The 20,098-nt window shown below is 38.5% G+C and overlaps 1 protein-coding gene across 2 annotated transcripts; it reads right to left on the minus strand.

Moving 5' to 3' along the window:
• Positions 1 to 4,542: 4,542 nt before the first annotated feature.
• On the minus strand, positions 4,543 to 20,094 carry LOC124284873 (elongation of very long chain fatty acids protein 4-like). Of its 2 annotated transcripts, none has more exons than XM_046720993.1 (8): positions 19,923 to 20,094; positions 16,249 to 16,325; positions 15,003 to 15,190; positions 14,590 to 14,670; positions 12,840 to 13,011; positions 12,259 to 12,386; positions 7,363 to 7,530; positions 4,543 to 4,917 (listed from the first exon to the last, which is right to left on the minus strand). In XM_046720993.1, the coding sequence occupies exons 2-8, from the start codon at positions 16,313 to 16,315 to the stop codon at positions 4,795 to 4,797; spliced, it is 927 nt and encodes a 308-aa protein (XP_046576949.1). In that variant the 5' UTR covers positions 16,316 to 16,325; positions 19,923 to 20,094; the 3' UTR covers positions 4,543 to 4,794. The 2 variants fall into 2 exon arrangements, with proteins under 2 accessions (XP_046576949.1, XP_046576948.1); XM_046720992.1 differs by lacking the exon at positions 7,363 to 7,530 and adding an exon at positions 7,574 to 7,744.
• Positions 20,095 to 20,098: the final 4 nt, after the last annotated feature.

Below are 20,098 nucleotides of genomic sequence, written 5' to 3' on the forward strand. Positions count from 1 at the left end.
GAACCTGATGGTTTGTTCTCCATTTTAGATCATGTGGCGTATGTTTGTTGTTGACAAACATGAAACTTGTCTTGTTACTTACATGTGTTTAGAAACATTGTTGAACATTTGTGAACATGGTCATAAGAGGATTCAGCCTCTATGTCTCATGTCAGTGTAACCTGGTCAGTGTGGATGTTTCTCCACTACAGCTCATTATACAGTATATAGTGTAAAGATGTGTGTGAGTCTATGTCTAGTGTCAGTGTAACCTGGTCAGTGTGGATGTTTCTCCACTACAGCTCATTATACAGTATATAGTGTAAAGATGTGTGTGAGTCTATGTCTCGTGTCAGTGAAACCTGGTCAGTGTGGATGTTTCTCCACTACAGCTCATTATACAGTATATAGTGTAAAGATGTGTGTGAGTCTATGTCTCGTGTCAGTGTAAATTGGTCAGTGGGGATGTTTCTCCACTACAGCTCATTATACAGTATATAGTGTAAAGATGTGTGAGTCTATGTCTCGTGTCAGTGTAACCTGGTCAGTGTGGATGTTTCTCCACTACAGCTCATTATACAGTATATAGTGTAAAGATGTGTGTGAGTCTATGTCTCGTGTCAGTGAAACCTGGTCAGTGTGGATGTTTCTCCACTACAGCTCATTATACAGTATATAGTGTAAAATGTGTGTGAGTCTATGTCTCAGTGGTCAGTGAAACCTGGCCAGTGGGGATGTTTCTCAACTACAGCTCATTATACAGTATATAGTGTAAAGATGTGTGTGAGTCTATGTCTCGTGTCAGTGAAACCTGGTCAGTGTGGATGTTTCTCCACTACAGCTCATTATACAGTATATAGTGTAAAGATGTGTGTGAGTCTATGTCCGTGTCAGTGAAACCTGGTCAGTGTGGATGTTTCTCCACTACAGCTCATTATACAGTATATAGTGTAAAGATGTGTGTGAGTCTATGTCTCGTCGTCAGTGAAACCTGGTCAGTGTGGATGTTTCTCCACTACAGCTCATTATACAGTATATAGTGTAAAGATGTGTGTGAGTCTATGTCTCGTGTCAGTGTAACCTGGTCAGTGTGGATGTTTCTCCACTACAGCTCATTATACAGTATATAGTGTAAAGATGTGTGTGAGTCTATGTCTAGTGTCAGTGTAACCTGGTCAGTGTGGATGTTTCTCCACTACAGCTCATTATACAGTATATAGTGTAAAGATGTGTGTGAGTCTATGTCTCGTGTCAGTGAAACCTGGTCAGTGTGGATGTTTCTCCACTACAGCTCATTATACAGTATATAGTGTAAAGATGTGTGTGAGTCTATGTCTCGCGGTCAGTGTAACCTGGTCAGTGTGGATGTTTCTCCACTACAGCTCATTATACAGTATATAGTGTAAAGATGTGTGTGAGTCTATGTCTCGTGTCAGTGTAACCTGGTCAGTGTGGATGTTTCTCCACTACAGCTCATTATACAGTATATAGTGTAAAGATGTGTGTGAGTCTATGTCTCAGTGTCAGTGTAACCTGGTCAGTGTGGATGTTTCTCCACTACAGCTCATTATACAGTATATAGTGTAAAGATGTGTGTGAGTCTATGTCTCGTGTCAGTGAAACCTGGTCAGTGTGGATGTTTCTCCACTACAGCTCATTATACAGTATATAGTGTAAAGATGTGTGTGAGTCTATGTCTCGTGTCAGTGTAACCTGGTCAGTGGGGATGTTTCTCCACTACAGCTCATTATACAGTATATAGTGTAAAGATGTGTGTGAGTTATGTTCTGATTAAAAGACACATATTGTGAAGTGATTATACTCTGTGTGTTTATCAATAGTAGTGTTGGTAAACCAAGGGTAGACTGATGTATGGATGAGGTGAGTGTCGACAATAGTGGTGGGGGTCATCAATAGTAGTGTGGGTACCAAATATACAGCATTCTCTAATGCAAACCCAGCAAAATTCTATGCTTTCTGGTCCTCCTTCCATACACTTTTTGCTAATTATACCAATTTAGATGTTCTTTAAATATAACGCAATTTGACAGTACATCTGAATATTTGTATACATATTAGCCTTTGGGTAAAGATAGCAGATATACAGTACAACCAGAAATTATTGAGAATTTAAGATTGTAAATTTTCATGTATTTATGTGTGTATAGACAATCTAGTGAAGATATGTTTAGGGTAGTCAACTTACTGTAAAACCTTTTAAAGCTCAATTGATTGTAACAAACTCGTGTCGACAAACTTTGAAAGGTAATAACAAACTAAAGGGTGTGATATTTACTAGATTTATTATATAAAATAACTGACAAAAACAAGTTCACTTCAAAGTTGTTTGAACATTTTGTTTATGTTATGCATACAAGAGAGATTAAATAGGCATATGGTATATACAATGACAGGTACTGACTTCCTCAAATCTTCAACACATATGTACATACAGTATACTGATAGTACACATAATGTATCCACACTGGTGACTGATACGTCTATCAGAGGATCTAATACAATCAAATAAACAGTAATCAATTTGATACCAAATACTGTTTGTTCATGATCAAGAACGGATCATTCTATTGCATTTTGGCTTTATTTCATCGCAGCTGTGATATGCATAGACAAGAGTTGATCAAAACTACTACTTCATGAAGTAAAACAACAAGGTAATAAATAAAGGGTAAAAGTCTCTAAAGATGGAGATGGGGATCTGACAGTGTAAAACAACGACCTTGTGTAGAGACGATACAAACATGTAATGGTCATCCAAATGGTTAAGTTGAGAACCAAGTTGAGCAATATAACAACATGGTGATCGTTAAGTCAGTCATCTCCATAGTAACTGTTCAAGGAGACTATATCACAGGATGACATCAAAAGGAAAATTCTCGCTATCTGAACATTACCTTCTTCAGGTAACAAACATGAATGAAAGGAAATTCCTGCCTGTTAAATGCAATATTTGAAAATTCTTTGAGTTAAGTAGTGCCTTATTTAAACATGAGATTTTCATAAGAGTATGTCAGTGATGAACATCAGGTAGTCAAGCCAAGTTTGTTGTTTAACACTGGACTGAGCAATATTACAGCTATATGGTGGCAGGCTGTAAATAAACCCCAAGTTTGGACCAGACAATCCAATGATTGATCTATGAAAGTGGGATACAGTGACATGTGTCTACCAGGGCATGCCCTGCATGTGTGAGGAAATGTGCTGGAGTCTTACAACAGGTCCACCTGATGGTCCAGGTGTGGTCCACCTACCTGGGTACCAGCTACAGAACTAGGTGAGGATGGCACTAGGTGTAAATGTACTCAAAGTCATCCAAAGTAGATGAGGTATGTTTAGAGATGAAAATATGTGTTAAAACAACACTTTTAATACGATTATGAAAAGCTGTGTCATAAAGATACACTTTAATTTGTCAAAGACACTAACAGCATGATATTTTGTATGGCTGCTCAACAGCCAAGATGTAGGCGAAGCCCCTGAGATCTTTGAGAACACAACATACCAAGACAGCCATGTTGGATAGTCTCACTGCTGCAGCCAGAGAGCTAGGATATATATTCCACTTAAGTTTGCAAACCTACATACATTTGTTCTTTTAAAACATCAGAATGAAGGTGCAATAATAAAATAATGGCACACATTAAACAAAATAACCATCCAAATATTTTGATCTGATTTAGTATGTGAGTAGAATGTTTTGGCAACTTTGTCCTGTAAACTGAAGGCATTCACATTGAGGCTAGTTGATGAAAGGTACTTTCACTATTGTGTAACTATACAGTGAGATATCACAGTATGTGACTTGTCATGCGTCTGCTCCATATAGCAGTGAACTTTGGTCTTGGAGACAGATATAATACAGATATCACTTATTCACAACAGTTGATTTCAATCCAACCCATAAACAATTTCATTGAGATCAGATATTTGACAGCTTTCTAGAATGATTTGACTTCACTTCTATACTGCTCTGACTCGAACATATTTCCACAGAGAAAGGTAATGTATCGGAGATAAATGTGGTTGATCCCATACATGTACACAGTTTCCTCAGATATGACTTCCCCGGAAAAGAGCATCATGTGATTTGGGACGATGGATTTCGAGGTATATGTAATGTAAGCAAACATCACAAGTGCTTCAGAACCACATAACCAGAGTCATTGTCATGGAGATAAGTTGGCAACAGCTACAGCTTCTTCAAAAGACACTAATAAAATAGTTACAGAATCAAACATTTTGTTCACTCTGTATAAAAAACAGTATGTAACACTTGTGGGTTTTTTCAAGTTAAGAAATTTGAACTATTTTAATCCAGAAGATGTAATTAGATTAGGCTGAGACCCCATGGAGGTCACAACTGTGCCTCGATCGCATGCAGTATTGAAATAATGCCCTATGGACAAGAAATATATTAAAAATAGATACTAATTTGTTCAAGATACTACCAACTGCATGCTTCCAAACTATTCTTTCTGTTAACATGAAAGTGCGGACATTCTGTCGGCGATGACACAGTGAGTAAGAACAGTTGAAACTACAGCAGACTGAAGTTTGTATTGTGTCTCACATAAGACAAGTGAGGTTATGAGAAGAAGTTGAATGGATACCTAATGCAGATATATGATTCATGAAAGTTGTTGAATCAATACCCAATTCAGATGTACAATTTGCTGGAGGAATCTTTTCTTTCATAGCACAATGTGGTGTATGGTTGTTCCGAGTTGGGTGGCACTCTATGAGAGATCTGGCTAGCCACACAAGTGACCTGCAGATTCTTGACCAATGACTAGTCTATTTGTCCTTCTTGGCTTCAATAACACCATTAGCCGTTACGACGCTACCGTTCCTCTTGTGGCCCCGTGTAGTACCATTTGCAACTTTTCCATTGGCGACCTGGGCCTTTGACTCTCCTCCCTGCAGCACAAGCAATTTGTGATGTAGACATGTGAATCAGTAACTGATGGACACGACTTGTAATAAGATGGTTTAGCAGGCAATGGTTTGATCTGATTAAGACAAAAATGATCTTTGAAGAAATGCTGTATTTTTATTGTGAAAAAGCTGTATCAGGACATACTGTCTTGATTAATTTAAGCAGGTTTTAAGAAGAAATACTTTTCATCCTTCAAGCTCCAACAAGTTTAAATTGAAAATGAGCTTGATGTTTTTACACCCATGAAAACTGTGTGACTATATGGGTCAAGTTCCCCAATCCCTTGTACTTACTGACAGGTCCACTGTGAATGGCTATAAACATGATCTTTGGACTCCTATATACACCTACCCATAATACAGCATAGTAACCCTTACCCATTGTATAACCTAATACCTACCCATAATACAGCATAGTAACCCTCACCCATTGTATAACCTAATACCTACCCATAATACAGCATAGTACCACAGATAGCATAACCCTCACCCATTGTATAACCTAATACCTACCCATAATACAGCATAGTACCACAGATAGCATAGCCCTCACCCATTGTATAACCTAATACCTACCCATAATACAACATAGTACCACAGATAGCATAACCCTCACCCATTGTATAACCTAATACCTACCCATAATACAGCATAGTACCACAGATAGCATAACCCCTCACCCATTGTATAACCTAATACCTACTAATACCTACCCATAATACAGCATAGTACCACAGATAGCATAACCCTCACCCATTGTATAACCTAATACCTACCCATAATACAGCATAGTACCACAGATAGCATAACCCTCACCCATTGTATAACCTAATACCTACCCATAATACAGCATAGTACCACAGATAGCATAACCCTCACCCATTGTATAACCTAATACCTACCCATAATACAGCATAGTACCACAGATAGCATAACCCTCACCCATTGTATAACCTAATACCTACCCATAATACAGCATAGTACCACAGATAGCATAACCCTCACCCATTGTATAACCTAATACCTACCCATAATACAGCATAGTACCACAGATAGCATAACCCTCACCCATTGTATAACCTAATACCTACCCATAATACAGCATAGTACCACAGATAGCATAACCCTCACCCATTGTATAACCTAATACCTACCCATAATACAGCATAGTACCACAGATAGCATAACCCTCACCCATTGTATAACCTAATACCTACCCATAATACAGCATAGTACCACCAATAGCATAACCCTCACACCCATTGTATAACCTAATACCTACCCATAATACAGCATAGTACCACAGATAGCATAACCCTCACCCATTGTATAACCTAATACCTACCCATAATACAGCATGGTACCACAGATAGCATAACCCTCACCCATTGTATAACCTAATACCTACCCATAATACAGCATGGTACCACCAATAGCATAACCCTCACCCATTGTATAACCTAATACCTACCCATAATACAGCATGGTACCACCAATAGCATAACCCTCACCCACTGTATAACCTAATACCTACACATAATACAGCATAGTACCACCAATAGCATAACCCTCACCCATTGTATAACCTAATACCTACCCATAATACAGCATGGTACCACCAATAGCATAACCCTCACCCATTGTATAACCTAATACCTGCCCATAATACAGCATGGTACCACCAATAGCATAACCCTCACCCACTGTATAACCTAATACCTGCCCATAATACAGCATGGTACCACCAATAGCATAACCCTCACCCATTGTATAACCTAATACCTGCCCATAATACAGCATGGTACCACCAATAGCATAACCCTCACCCACTGTATAACCTAATACCTGCCCATAATACAGCATGGTACCACCAATAGCATAACCCTCACCCATTGTATAACCTAATATCGTACCTACCCTTAACACAGCATAGTACCACATAGCATAACTCTCACCCACTGTATCACATAATACCTACCCATAACTAAAGCATATAACCACCCATTGTGAAGTATATTACCCATCTCAAATGGAGCATAGTACCAACCCATTATCCAGCATAATACTCACCCATACTAAAGCCTAATACCTAACCATAATAAAGCATAATAAAGCATAATACCCACCCATAATAAAGCCTAATGTCTCAACCATTATCAAGCCTAATGCCCACCTTAAAAATGCATAAGACCCAGCAATAAAGACACTACTATCCAAGTATTTCTGAACTGTAAGTAACCAACCCACAACCATTTCCAGCACTATCATGAGAACCATGAGATAACTGTCCTGATGAGGTAACCAACCTCCATCCCCAGAGTCACTGTTCTTTAAGTATGGAAAATCATGTTTTGCCATCAATACTGAACCGTGGTGAGGACACCAAGCTGTCCTCAGAGGAAGCAAAGTTTGGGGTCATGGATTTACCTTGGTCTTGGCTGATCGAGATTTCAAGTAGGTGTGGAAGTAGAAGTTGAGAAACAGAAGAAGAATGGTGAATGCGTAAAATATCAACGCCCAGTGTAGAGCTTCCGGGAAGTCGCAACCTTTACCCAGCGACTGAACAGCATGCACGATTCCGGTCACAAACTGAATCTAAAATGGCACAAAAAACAAAAAGCGTAAAAAACAAATTTACCTTTGATTTAGACGTGGGCTTTTTCTTGAGGTATGCTTGGATGTAAAAGTTGATAAATAGGGTGATAATTGTTATTCCATAGACTAGGCCCGCATACTGCATCCAATTGGGAAAGTCGCACTCTATTAACAATCCTTGGATTCCGTACACCATTCCGATAAAGAATTGGAGCTACAAGCAGAAGAGAAATACGCATGCATAAAGGATGTGCCGCAGCACCAAGCTTGCTTTAGGTCTAGCAATCAGTGAGGATTCATTCACCATTATTTACTGTTACATGGAAGAACGTGAACATTGAACCATGCCTGTCAATATTGTACACTATGTTAGTTTCATGTAAACCAATGAAAGTCAGGTTGGAAGATATTGCGATATGACAAGGACAAGGAAATAACCTTTTTACAATGTATGTACATGAGAAAGAGGAGCATTCTTAATTCCATTTTCAAAATACATAATTTTGTGTTGATTTTTGGACTTCATTTTGATTTCAGTAATTACAATTTGTATCTTATACATACGGTAAACTGCCATTGTCATATCATAAGGTTGACGCAGGAATGTATGACTGGAAGTGACAGATAGGAAATGGAATTCCTGGCATGCCTACACAAGATAATCGAAGGGAGTATGAAACCAGATGTTGCTACCATATTAACATATCTTCTGAACTAGCCATAAAAATTCGCGAATGTATTTATTGGACACACAAAGTTTTCAAGCAGAGCACAAGTGTGGGTGCAAAAACATGGAAAGTTTTCAAAAGAAACTATTTTAGAAAACATTCCCACACAGATTTCAACTCATTCAGACAGACACATTTCAAAGGAGAGCACACTTTGAAACACACTTTGTTTCATTTAATTTACCAACTTTCAAACTCTCTGGTTTTAACGAGGATGGTAGGTCAGGGTATTTTTCTGAGAAGCATTTGACTTTTGTTGAACAGCGCATAAATGTATTAGTATGAGGTGCATTACATCAAGCTTCAGGATCTGTTAGATCAAGCATTAGTTTATAAGAAGCAGAAGCACCAGCCTAGCACTAGCCATTGCTGATTGAAAGAGGAGAGAAGCAAGAAGAAAGCAAGGGTAAGAGAGGATATCATTGCATGAAACCTACGTGGCCATGTTGTTTCTGGTTAAACTGATAATCATAACAGTAAATGATGCCCCAAAACAGCCTGATCCATCAAATTGATGATGATGCACAAGTTCTCATTTCGATTTTAAAAGTTGTTTTAGTTTCACATTTTCTAAATAGACGTATTCTTGTTGATGTTTTCATGAGACCTCATAGGGATATTACTCATGATCTGGGCATGGTCTGTCAGTCACCATAGAGCACAGCTTGGTTAGCCAACCTTTGGGCTAAACACTTGATATCCTGATGACCTACCAGTCAATGTTTATTAAGACATTGCACCTAACTCTAGACCACAGTTAAATTCACAAGAAGAAAACAGACCAGCCATTGGTCACAATGACTACCACTCATTTACAGTGGTGACTGGGTGCCTGAATCGCATTTAATGCCTCTGAACAATTAGTTCTATGATGGCTTCTTATCTCAGGTGCCATTGTACAAAGTGATCTTAGCATTAAGGTGATCATAACTCCTATGGCTTAACATAGACTCGGCGGTGGGATAGCCTAGTGGTTAAAGCGTTGACTCGTCACGCCGAAGGCCCGGGTTCGATTCCCCACATGGGCACAATGTGTTAAGCCCATTTCTTGTGTCCCCCGCCGTGATATTGCTGGAATATTGCTAAAAGCGGCGTAAAACTAAACTCAGTCAGTCAGTAACATAGACTCACAACAGTTTTAACATTGATGTTGCTTTGTACAACGGTACCTAGTGTGGGATATATAGCCATTGTGATGTGGCTTGTGTTCTCAGGTAGCCAATAAGCACAGGTATGGTGCAAACAAACCAAGGATTATGATTAGTGCAAATGTGGGATAATTTCATTAGATCCTGGCACAGCAAAGGGAGACAACTCTGTTTAATGAATTAAAGCTACCACCACTGGGCCATATTTACCTCAAGTGGGTAGTGCATGGTAGGGTAGAATCACTATCCATCTTGTCTAAGTGGATCAAAGTGGATAGTGATGCCCGGACGAGTCTAGTGCAGGATGGGGCTACAGAAGCAGGTACCCAAAGCACAAGGCTGTCATAGAGCTAAGGTGGACATAACTCGGATACTGTAGCATAGGCTTACAACAGTCCTGGTGCTAAGATCATTTTGTGCAACAGGACCATGAAGGACGAAGGATGGGCTACAGAAGGTGGTGGTGGAAATACACGACACGATAAATGCACGTAAAAGGAAACTAAGGGATATATGGAGGAAAGTAATGGATAATATGTCACTAGGGAAAGTAAACAATATACGAGGGATAATAAACCCAATAACACAGTAAAGATGTATCTACAAACATGGTTTCTATGTAAAACTTGATGCTAGGCAAGCTTGTCTGCTAACAACACTAGGTTTGCATGCGTACTTCAATATCCATTGCTAGCTCCATTCTTACAAGGAAACTAAGGAGAAACCACTCTGTGATGGTATATCATCTTCACAAATGTGACATATGAAAATGCAGATTAATCTTCACTCCACACAGGATTCATAACTGACAGAATGTGGAGGTAACCTGTTGTCATGACATACCATCACCCTGATTAATGAACAAATGTTATATATCAGAATACAAAACTAGGCTGCATTGGTGGATCCAGAGGGGGGGTTCAGGTTCCCACCCCCACCCCCGAAAATGACTTAAGACCACATTGAAGATTTTTGGGGGGGGTTCAGGGTGTTCGAAAAAAAACCCACCAACCCCCCCACCCTCGAAATTCCAGGATCCGCCTATGGGCTGGACTATTTCTCAAAACAAGAAAATGAAGTGTACTAAAAAGTAAATGAATAAAAACTAAATGTTACAAAATGGGATAAAATGGATTAAAACAAGGTTAAATTATGAATTGAAAATATTACAAAATAGGTCAGGAAGGAAGAGATGGGAAAAACAAGCAAAACATTTATATCATTTGCAAAATATCTCACTAAGTACGATCAAGATTAGAATTAGTAACCCATGCTTGTCGTAAGAAGCAACTAACAGGATCGGGTGGTCAGGCTCACTGACTCCCAGTTGCATAGATCCATGCTCATACTGTTGATAATTCTATTGTCTGGTCCAAATTCGATTATTTTTAGACCACCACCATATAGCTGGAATATTGCTGAGTGTGGCATTAAACAATAAAGAAAGAAAACAAACCAAACATTCAAGTATATGCTCTACAGGCAAAAACACTCTATGGCAACTCAACTAGAAGCATCTTTGTCACTGTGAATCATGGATCATGGAAGTCCGTCAAGATCCGGGTTAGAATTGGTCTTCAGTAACCCATGCTTATCGTAAGAGGCAACTAACGGGATCGGGTGGTCACTATCCCGACACAAAGAATTAAAACATTCCATCACCTGTCACTTCAGAATGACCTTTACTCTGACCGATTCCAAATGCTGGACATTGTCTACATCTCACTTAAATGGGATAAACATTTGAAAGGAAGAGATTTTCAGAGCCTATGGGATGTAATTAAGTACAATTTTAGCCATTTATTGGCGATTCCAGAATTTCCTTTTTTCATATTTCATATTCTGAATCACCCCCATTTTCAAACTAGTGCTGGTAAATTTAAGAATGCAGTTTAAGCATTTGCTTTTGGATATACAAATGTTGACTTCCTGTCAGTTATTTCATTCGGCTGGTTGAAGTTTGCAGAAGACGTCTCTGACGTGACATGTAATGTTATGTCCTAAGACTTATTGCTTTGCAGAAGCAAGAACTAAGATCTGATTAATATGAAATTTCCCTTCAACAGTGTAACCTGCATATGAACAAAACTATGCAAAGATGTGGCATCAACTAACAACAGAATACTCTAAACGGTAAACGTAGCGATGACACAAAAAGAAAGAGCTTCAAAATCTGATCATGAATTATTGAAAACAAACAGCACTAAACACCAAATAAGTGGTCAAATAGCTAATGTAGGAAGAATTAATTCTAACCACATTTACAATCTACACTATCTACCAAGTTAATAACTATCAAAGTTAATGCAGAAGTTCATCTGGGTCAATTCCAACGAAATGGACCTAACATTTTTCAGACAGTGGTCTACCCAGAATGCATGGACATACAGGTGTATCACTCATCTTGCCCACAAACTTCAGGATCCCTTGGGCTTTTTTAGAATAGTAATATGTAAAATTATCAAAACCAATGGCTCTTATCCCTGCCATGAAGTTGTAATCAGTGCTTTCTGCTGATAGCAAGGTGTCCTTGAACTATAACAAGTGGCCTTGACCTTTATCTACATTCCAGTATGGAGTGAGCGAGAAACACACTGCACTTTGTGTTATGGGGAAACCAATGGACTGAGAATGCTGACACATGCATGCCCTTGTGGTACACTCAAGACAGCTGCCCACACTCGCATGTCCAGCAGGATTGGGTGACCCAATTTCAGTTGGTGCCAGAAAATCTGATACATTATTCCATCAAATAATGATGTGTGATGGTGCACAATCCTGCCACTCATGTGTCAGCTATCTCAGCCCTACACCGGTCAACAGCATGCAGTAACAGTCAAACAAGGACTCACCAGTTGGAGTTTGGTCAGGTAGCGCTTCCACCAAAGGTATTTTTGGTACTCTGGTCCAAGAGCCGACACGCCGTAGTATGTGTACATCACAACATGGATGAATGAGTTGATCATGGCACCGAAGAAGGCTGGAAAGTCAACATTTACAGGAAGGTCAAATCAATTTATTGGACAATTATCAAAGATTATAATGCATAAGCCATAGGCTTAAAAAGACCTTCTCCTCAAATACACTCTTCTTTGTCATTAAGATTTTGTTCATTTATTACTAGTGTAGGATTGAGATTTCTATCATGGTGTTAACTAATATTACAAAAACAAAGATCCTCCACTTCTTAATTTTAGGTTGCCCCTCTCAAAATCATTATTCTTTTTTTTTAAACATATCTTTGTTCTCGTCTTGTTTTCAAACTTGAATGCGTGACCCTAAATTGAGCATGTATTTCAAAATTTTGTTTTTAATGAAATCATCCACACACAAAAACATCAGTCCAATAAAAGATCTTGAACGAAAATATCTTGTACCCTGTGTGTATTCAGTAAAAGAATAGAGTTGGTTCAATATGTTCTGGTATACTCACACTGTCCGCCGGCCACCCACTTGATGCCGATCCACCAGATGGGAAACATGGAGGCGTGGTGGTACACGTGCAGGAAACTCACTTGGTTGTCCTTCTTCCGCATGATGAAGAATATAGTGTCCAACATCTCCACACACTTGGAGAAGTAAAACCACCACAGAGCACTGGCTATCTGGAGGCCAAACACAGACACGTTACACAGGCTCTCACAGACAATACAGGCTGATAACAGACACATTGTACAGGCACTCACAGACAATACACGTTACACATGCACTCGCAGACAATACAGGCTGATAACAGACACGTTACACAGGCACTCACAGACAATACAGGCTGATAACAGACACGTTACACAGGCACTCACAGACACGTTACACAGGCACTCACAGACAATACAGGCTGATAACAGACACATTATACAGGCACTCACAGACAATACAGGCTGATAACAGACACATTGTACAGGCACTCGCAGACAATACAGGCTGATAACAGACACATTGTACAGGCACTCGCAGACAATACAGGCTGATAACAGACACGTTACACAGGCATAACAGACGTTACACAGGCACTTTCGAGACACGTTACACAGGCACTCACAGACCCGTTACACAGGCACTTTCGCAGACAATACAGGCTGATAACAGACATGTTACACAGGACAGACAGTACAGGCTGATAACAGACACGTTACACAGGCTGATAACAGACACACGTTACACAGGCACTCGCTGACACGTTACACAGGCACTCACAGACCCGTTACACAGGCACTCGCAGACAATACAGGCTGATAACAGACACGTTACACAGGCACTCGCAGACAAGTACAGGCTGATAACAGACCGCGTTACACAGGCACTCACAGACACGTTACACAGGCTCTCGCAGACAATACAGGCTGATAACAGACACGCTACACAGGCAGGCACTCGCAGACAATACAGGCTGATAACAGACACATTACACACAGGCACTCACAGACACGCTACACAGGCACTGCAGACAATACAGGCTGATAACAGACACGTTACACAGGCACTCACAGACAATACAGGCTGATAACAGACACGTTACACAGGCACTCACAGACACGTTACACAGGCACTCGCAGACAATACAGGCTGATAACAGACACGTTACACAGGCACTCACAGACAATACAGGCTGATAACAGACACGTTACACAGGCACTCACAGACAATACAGGCTGATAACAGACACGTTACACAGGCACTCACAGACACGTTACACAGGCACTCGCAGACAATACAGGCTGATAACAGACACGTTACACAGGCACTCACAGACAATACAGGCTGATAACAGACACGCAATACAGGCCAAAAACAGACACGCACAGGCACTCAGCTGCACCTGGACAATACAGGCTGATAACAGACACTATGCTACACAGACACTCGCAGACAATACAGGGCAATAGTAGACATGTGCCAGTTCTAACAATTTATAATTGACAATATAGCTGCACCCTTAAATTTCACCTGCTCAACCAACTAAAAGTAACACACTGACATGCATAAACTACTAACTACTACTACTTTGACCACCACTACTAAATACTACTACTAAATACTACTACTACTAAATACTACCACTACTAAATACTACTACTACTACTACTAAATACTACTACTAAATACTACTACTACTACTACTACTACTACTATTACTACTACCACCACCACTACTACTACAACTACTACTACCACTACTGTCTTACCTTCATTTCACCATGGTCGTTGGTGTAGTTGACCGGCTGACAAGAATAACTATAATTTAACTTTGTTGAATACCATAGAAGCTGAAACAGGAAAGAAATTACTTTGCAGTCATAAATATAATAAAAAAAACAATATCTCAACATTACTGCACAAACAATTTCATTTCTATAAACAGTGCATACAATTTTCTTCACATTGGTACAAAGTGAAACTATAATGTTGTTCTGATCTAAGACTAGGACTGTTGTCTTCTTAACACATGCCAATACTGAAACATGCATTACTATAGAAATAAGAGATGATTTAATGACTATATTTCCACTACATTGCTCATGTAATATTAGCTTTATGTGTGAGCAATGACAGACTTCTTCAAGTCTCTAAAATCCACAAATTATTGACACAAACTTACCTGTGAGCATATATGAAAGTTCATCACAATTAAACCAAAATTGTAGAAAAATAACGTCCATTTGAATTTAAACGGCTCTCTGTCTTTCATTATTTTTGGCCCAACCCATACTGCAAACAAGTACAATGCTGTGATGGCTAGTGTGGGTGTGTAGCTTTGCATTAAAAACCAGTCCTTGACTCGGTCATCTGGAAAAGAGCAGAAAAACACACATCACACACACAATAAATATTACCGCTGATAACCCAAATAAAATACTTGATAGCAATGCACATTTTTAAGCCCATGTCTTACTAATGGATTCTGCTTTAGTGTGTTAGACATAACGTGTGTTTCATAAGTGTGGAAAGATCAAACAGCATTTCAGCTGCAATAATGGTGTACAGTGGCCATACAGAGGCAGGCGTCAACTGTATTTGAAGAACATCCAGTTAAAGAGATCAATAAATTTTTCAATCCAATGGGCTCAAAAGCTTTCTACTTTTCAGCCCATGTACTGAATAACAAAGGAGGCTTAAAAATGTGCAGCCTTTGTACACTCTTTTCACTAATTTAGGGTATGTGACCCTTACGTTTTTACATAAACCAAACAATTTTAAAACAAATGGACTCGTCAATTAAAAAGTCTACAACCATTCAATTAAACGCCAATAATTAGGATTTTAATCTATCCAAGAGAAAATAACAAATGTACCCTGAAAAGATTTGTTCCGTTAGTGGCACATGTCAATAAATTAATTAGTACAATGAGCATTAGTTTATGATAACGTGAAGTAACACCAGAAACCTGTACTCCAAACACAGTGGGGAATAATACTTCTTTTATTTATGGATCAGAAAATTGATTCAATTTCAAAGTAAGTGCCCTCCCCCCTTCCCTCATGTCATGTACAAAATCAATTACCCCTCGCCCCTTTCCCATAATTTTAAAGCATTATTTTTTAATATAATTAATATAATTATGTACAAAATTGCAGACCCCCTAGTACATGTGTACAGAATTGCTGAGCCCCCACCTCCCCAGAACAAAATGGGTGATCCCCTTCCTTCTCCTCACCCCACCCTCCCCCAACCACCCCTTAAAATCACTCTCATCCCCTAGCCATAAATTATGAATCGTCCCCAAGTGAATAAATCTGCCCGTATACAAACACGCTATTTCTTGTCAGGATGTTCAGTAAGTGCACATTGTGAAATGGGAACACAATATGTCTCAATAATGGTGTTACAGACACACAACACCAACCTGTTCGTGTTAGTGCCCATGCATAGAACTTCTGAAAATGTTCAACTTTATCTGTAATCAGCTCCATCTTGATCAACCTGTAACCAAAACACAACACCATGAGTAAACATTTAATGAGACTCCACACACATTCCATAGATAATAATTCATAACAAAAGTCCACAAATCTTTTATAAATGTTATTATCATAGAAAGAAGCTCACATATTTTTTGCAGCACACAGCAACTCATATCAATAAAAATAACATAAATCCAACTGCTGTTTAAAAGAATAAACCTAAAATGTGAATTAGATTACAATGTAATTCATTCGTAAATAAATTCCCTACTTGACAATGTAAAACTGTTTTATGTCAGCATTCCCTCCCTCGTAGCGTACAATATTGATCAAATAAACCACCTTTCTTAAACCATGTGCCTCACTACCAAACCACATGTCCTGGCCTGCCAAGTCCTTGCTCACGTTCAACCTTTGAACTGTTTTAAGCTGTGTTTTGGGGTAGTATTTTAGCAACAGGCATGACACTCGACATCAAAGAAAAGAGGTCACGGTTCCAGATCTTGTTCGGGCTTGAAAACATGGCATGGCCAGGCATGCATGTTTACACCAGAGGATGAATGACTGCCATGTTGCCAGGGGCAACAGGGTTTTAGGTACCATACAGATCAGAGAAGGAATGCACGGTTGAGTGGTCAATAACACAAGGTAGCGAATACTCTCTCCTTGTTGCCCTAACATCCACACAATACACACTGATTGAGTGGTTTACATATATATCAATATTTGAGTAGCTCTTGCTCCCTTCAAACCTTTGCCACCTAATATTAAATTGTTTACAAAGAAACGAGTGATTAGAAGCAACTTATAAGATTACTGATATGAGAACAGAATTTGATACTTTCATAAATAGGTTTATACCATTGAGTGACACATATCTATACTATCTTTCCAATGTCATTTCTCCGCTGAGTTTCAGACATTGTTATACATACTGTGTGGGACACTTTGTTTCTGTGTAATTATGTAATCATTGCCATTTTTAACTGCTAAATTGATTTACATGACAACATTTCAGACAAAGCAGTCTTTGAAAGACTCAAACGTACTCTGACTGCCAAACATTCAGAGTCCCTTTAAGAAATATCCTAAGGTTAGAGAACAATAAAGACCATTTTTCTGACAGAGAGGACAACACTGGCAAATAATATCTTATTTGTCCTTTAATACATAGAATGTCTGAAATATGACCACTGCATAGTTAAACATGACATACATAGTTAAATCTTCAATTCCTCTCAACAGCAGGACATACACTAGTACAGTATTGTTTTAGAACCTTCTCTTCTTCAGGCTATGTGTAAAACCAACAAGCATTCTGTTCTCACCTGGACATAACAGAACACAGTGATCCATCAATATTCAGTGATCCATCAATATTCGGTATTGAACTGTCTATATTTATTCCAGTGGCCTATTATAGCACTGGTAATTAAATAATTTATAATGTATGCCAGATACCTCTGCTCTTACGGCTTTGAATCAAACAAATGTATTATGTACAATTTCTCATATCACTACTAAACTGTCCTAGAATCACATGGCCCAGGTGAAGAGTAGGGGAAGCCCCAACAGATTGTGACTGCAAGAATCTGTACTCTTGTGATTAAAACATATGTATCGTGGCAGTGACATGTAAGGAACAAAAACAGTTTGCATCATACTGGTTTGAGGCTGGTTAAAATGACTGATAATTGTAATTATTAAGAATTAGTAACAAATATTTACATGAAAATTGTGTCATTATGAAATAAACTTCAATTTACACAAACAAAACTAACAGATATCTCTTTATTCATATGCCACTTCTAAAGTGTGTACAGAATGCTGTTTTGTCAGAACCGATGCATATATGTGTCACCATTCACCAGCTAGGTAAAATATTTTGATTTTGTAAATTGGAACCTTTTTGCTTTCTCTTATACGTCTTTATCAATCATCAATCAATATTTAGGTCATAATTATCAATTACTATAACCTATTTTGATAGCGGGCCATATACTGGTTCTAATTGTTCTTGCAAACTATGATGGGAAATTTATTATTTTACTCAAAAGGCTTTGAATCTATGGCCCAAACACAATGATTGTGTGGTATTGAAGGCTGGGTTTATATGGACATTTTGATGGGTACAGCTTCTAAACAAGAACAGTACAAGAAACAAGGCACAGATATTATTAAAATGTAACTCTCAGATAGGGCTGGGACGATTCACCAATGCATCGTGATACATTTAAGTTTGATACAGCTATCGTATCGTCGACTGGTGTATCGATACAAAATGATACACAAGTTTTTTTTTCAAAACAGTATTATCTTAAACATGTTACAGTACTTATTTAGAGAAACATATGCAAGTATGATAGAGTTACTTGTTTGATTATTACAATAGTGTTATTGTTAAACACAAATACCTTGAAATAAATCATTTTAAATCTTGATACCGTTTCATTCTTTCAAAGTGTATGTATCGTGATACGTATCGTATCGCAGGTAAAATATCGCGATATGTATGGTATCGTGACACAGTGTATCGTCCCAGCCCTACTTGCTTTTCACCTGCATATTCACTGCTTCACTTAAATGTGTTACATCATCCAACCATGTTTTGTTATATTCAATATCATCTTTTCTGATACTCTGCATTCCATTTCAGTTGTTAACTGCTTGCCCATAACAATTATCCTATTTGATACAATTCACACACAAGAGTCGTTGGTCAACAAAAACTCAAAACACTTCATTTTGTTTCAATAGCATACAGATAACTCATCAAGATTATCAGAAAACATTGTGAAATTCACATTCACTACTGTGCAGATTAATGCTGTACAGCCAGGTACTTTACTTCCTCAATAGATCTCTTCCCAGATCTCTTATTGTAGTAATCTACATGTTACTATTAACATGGTTTAACACTTATGGGTCAGCCATCTATGACATTTAGGACAATTACTAATATGATATTAACTTTGTCATAAAATATCTCTACACTTGGTAGATTATTCAAACATATAACTTCAATGTCTTTCATCATCACCATCAATGGATTGAACTGTCAGAAACATGTGTATATATACCAAGCTAAATGATTTTCTTGTAAGTTGTATTCATTTGATTTTGCAAATTTTCCAATGTATGTCATTAGTATGTAATCTGCTTATATTATCATTAATGAATGTGTGCATATACACATGAATAAAAGGTTGAAATGGACTACAAGTCTGCTTTAACTATACAACATACCAAAACTTAGGTTAATTTAATAATTCACCAGAGTTCTGCACAACGTGTATCAGGATATGGAATGGTGTCACGCATAAGTAATGCCATTGTGAAACACATATGTTGAAATTGAATCTAACACAGAATGGGGGCACGCCCACAAATCAGGAATGCGTTTTTTAGGAATAAAATAGGTTGGAAACGGAAATCAAGTGCATCACATTGGATAATAAACGTATGTTTCATTATGACTGAAAGCGCTAACTGATATGCATGGCAGATCGCGACGTATCTAAGAGTGTGCATGGTCTAAATAAACAAACTGAACCGAAGCGTCCATGCTGGTTCGCGAGGTACTCGAGATCGGTGATCGGAGTATGTGGGGACTCACCTCTGTTGCTGGAGCGAATGAAATTTCTGTTCTGTTGAAATTGAAGTATCTTAGGTCTTTTCTACCAACTGATGCTGATCTCAATTGGCCGTAATGCGTGTACAGACAAGGCAAATGCCATTGAGGTTGCTACCAACAACAACTAATACAAACTTCACGCACCTACAAACAACTAT

This window comes from Haliotis rubra, unplaced genomic scaffold, assembly GCF_003918875.1.
Source record: "Haliotis rubra isolate DU_JTF1 unplaced genomic scaffold, ASM391887v1 Scf347, whole genome shotgun sequence".
In the NCBI taxonomy this organism is placed as follows: domain Eukaryota; kingdom Metazoa; phylum Mollusca; class Gastropoda; order Lepetellida; family Haliotidae; genus Haliotis; species Haliotis rubra.

What these genes read in the sequence shown, in the direction of transcription:
- LOC124284873 (XM_046720992.1), bottom strand. Translation starts at nt 16,315, where the DNA reads ATGGAGCTGATTACAGATAAAGTTGAACATTTTCAGAAGTTCTATGCA. An exon ending in ACCTGACCAAACTCCAACTG is followed by an intron (nt 7,745 to 12,258) that starts GTGAGTCCTTGT and finishes TTCTGCTTGTAG; the next exon opens with CTCCAATTCTTTATCGGAAT. An exon ending in AGCCCACGTCTAAATCAAAG is followed by an intron (nt 4,918 to 7,573) that starts GTAAATTTGTTT and finishes CTTGTGCTGCAG; the next exon opens with GGAGGAGAGTCAAAGGCCCA.